Source organism: Tupaia chinensis, unplaced genomic scaffold, assembly GCF_000334495.1.
Source record: "Tupaia chinensis unplaced genomic scaffold, TupChi_1.0 Scaffold140921_1, whole genome shotgun sequence".
Lineage (NCBI taxonomy): Eukaryota > Metazoa > Chordata > Mammalia > Scandentia > Tupaiidae > Tupaia > Tupaia belangeri.
Window position 1 is genome coordinate 2221 of NW_006200789.1, and position 633 is coordinate 2853.

General features: G+C 30.8%; 1 protein-coding gene across 1 annotated transcript in view; it reads right to left on the reverse strand.

The window, feature by feature from the left end:
- LOC106733185 (vomeronasal type-1 receptor 3-like) overlaps positions 1-108 on the reverse strand; it is an 882-nt gene extending 774 nt beyond the window's left edge. The window contains exon 1 of the mRNA XM_014581866.1: positions 18-108. Coding sequence (XP_014437352.1) covers positions 18-108 — 91 coding nt within the window. The remainder of the gene's footprint in view (positions 1-17) is intronic.
- Between the last annotated feature and the right edge of the window lie 525 nt (positions 109-633).

The following is a 633-nucleotide window of genomic DNA, read 5'->3' on the forward strand; positions in this document are numbered from 1 at the left end:
AGTGAAATAGAGGAAACTGTAATGGTAAAGAAGAAAGAAATTCCCCAGGAATCCAACTATGGTTTGGGATAAGAAGATTATTCCTACTGTCAAGTCACTGGAGGCCATGTGTAATTTTCCAGGGACTGAAAACCCAATTTGAAGTGAGAGGATCCTGCATGGAAACATGACAGCTGTTTTGTTGTGGCTGCTGACATCCAGTCATTGTTTCCAACCATAAAATTTTAAAAGTCATGTTCTCTTTTGGAGAGCTTTTCCTTGAAAAAGAACAAATAATTTATTCACTGTATAAGATTACTTTATTAGTGTTTTAATATCCTTTTACTGAAATCTTATGTGTAAAAGGCTTTATTGTTCCTGTTTTGTAGCTTAAAAGATATAAACAACTTAGAAAATCTGAAAGATATTTTTAACATCACATCTTTGCAAGAGTTAGAGTCAGAAAATGACTATGATCTTAACCACGATGTGCCTAAATCTCTGATATTGTCATTTTCTCCTAATACATCACATATTTTAAGATTTTTGTATATATTTTTAAGGAACAATCTTACTTTTTAAACAAAATCGTGATGGGGCAATATTTAATATATTGATAAATCTAATTTAAAAGGCAACTGTCATATAATAATA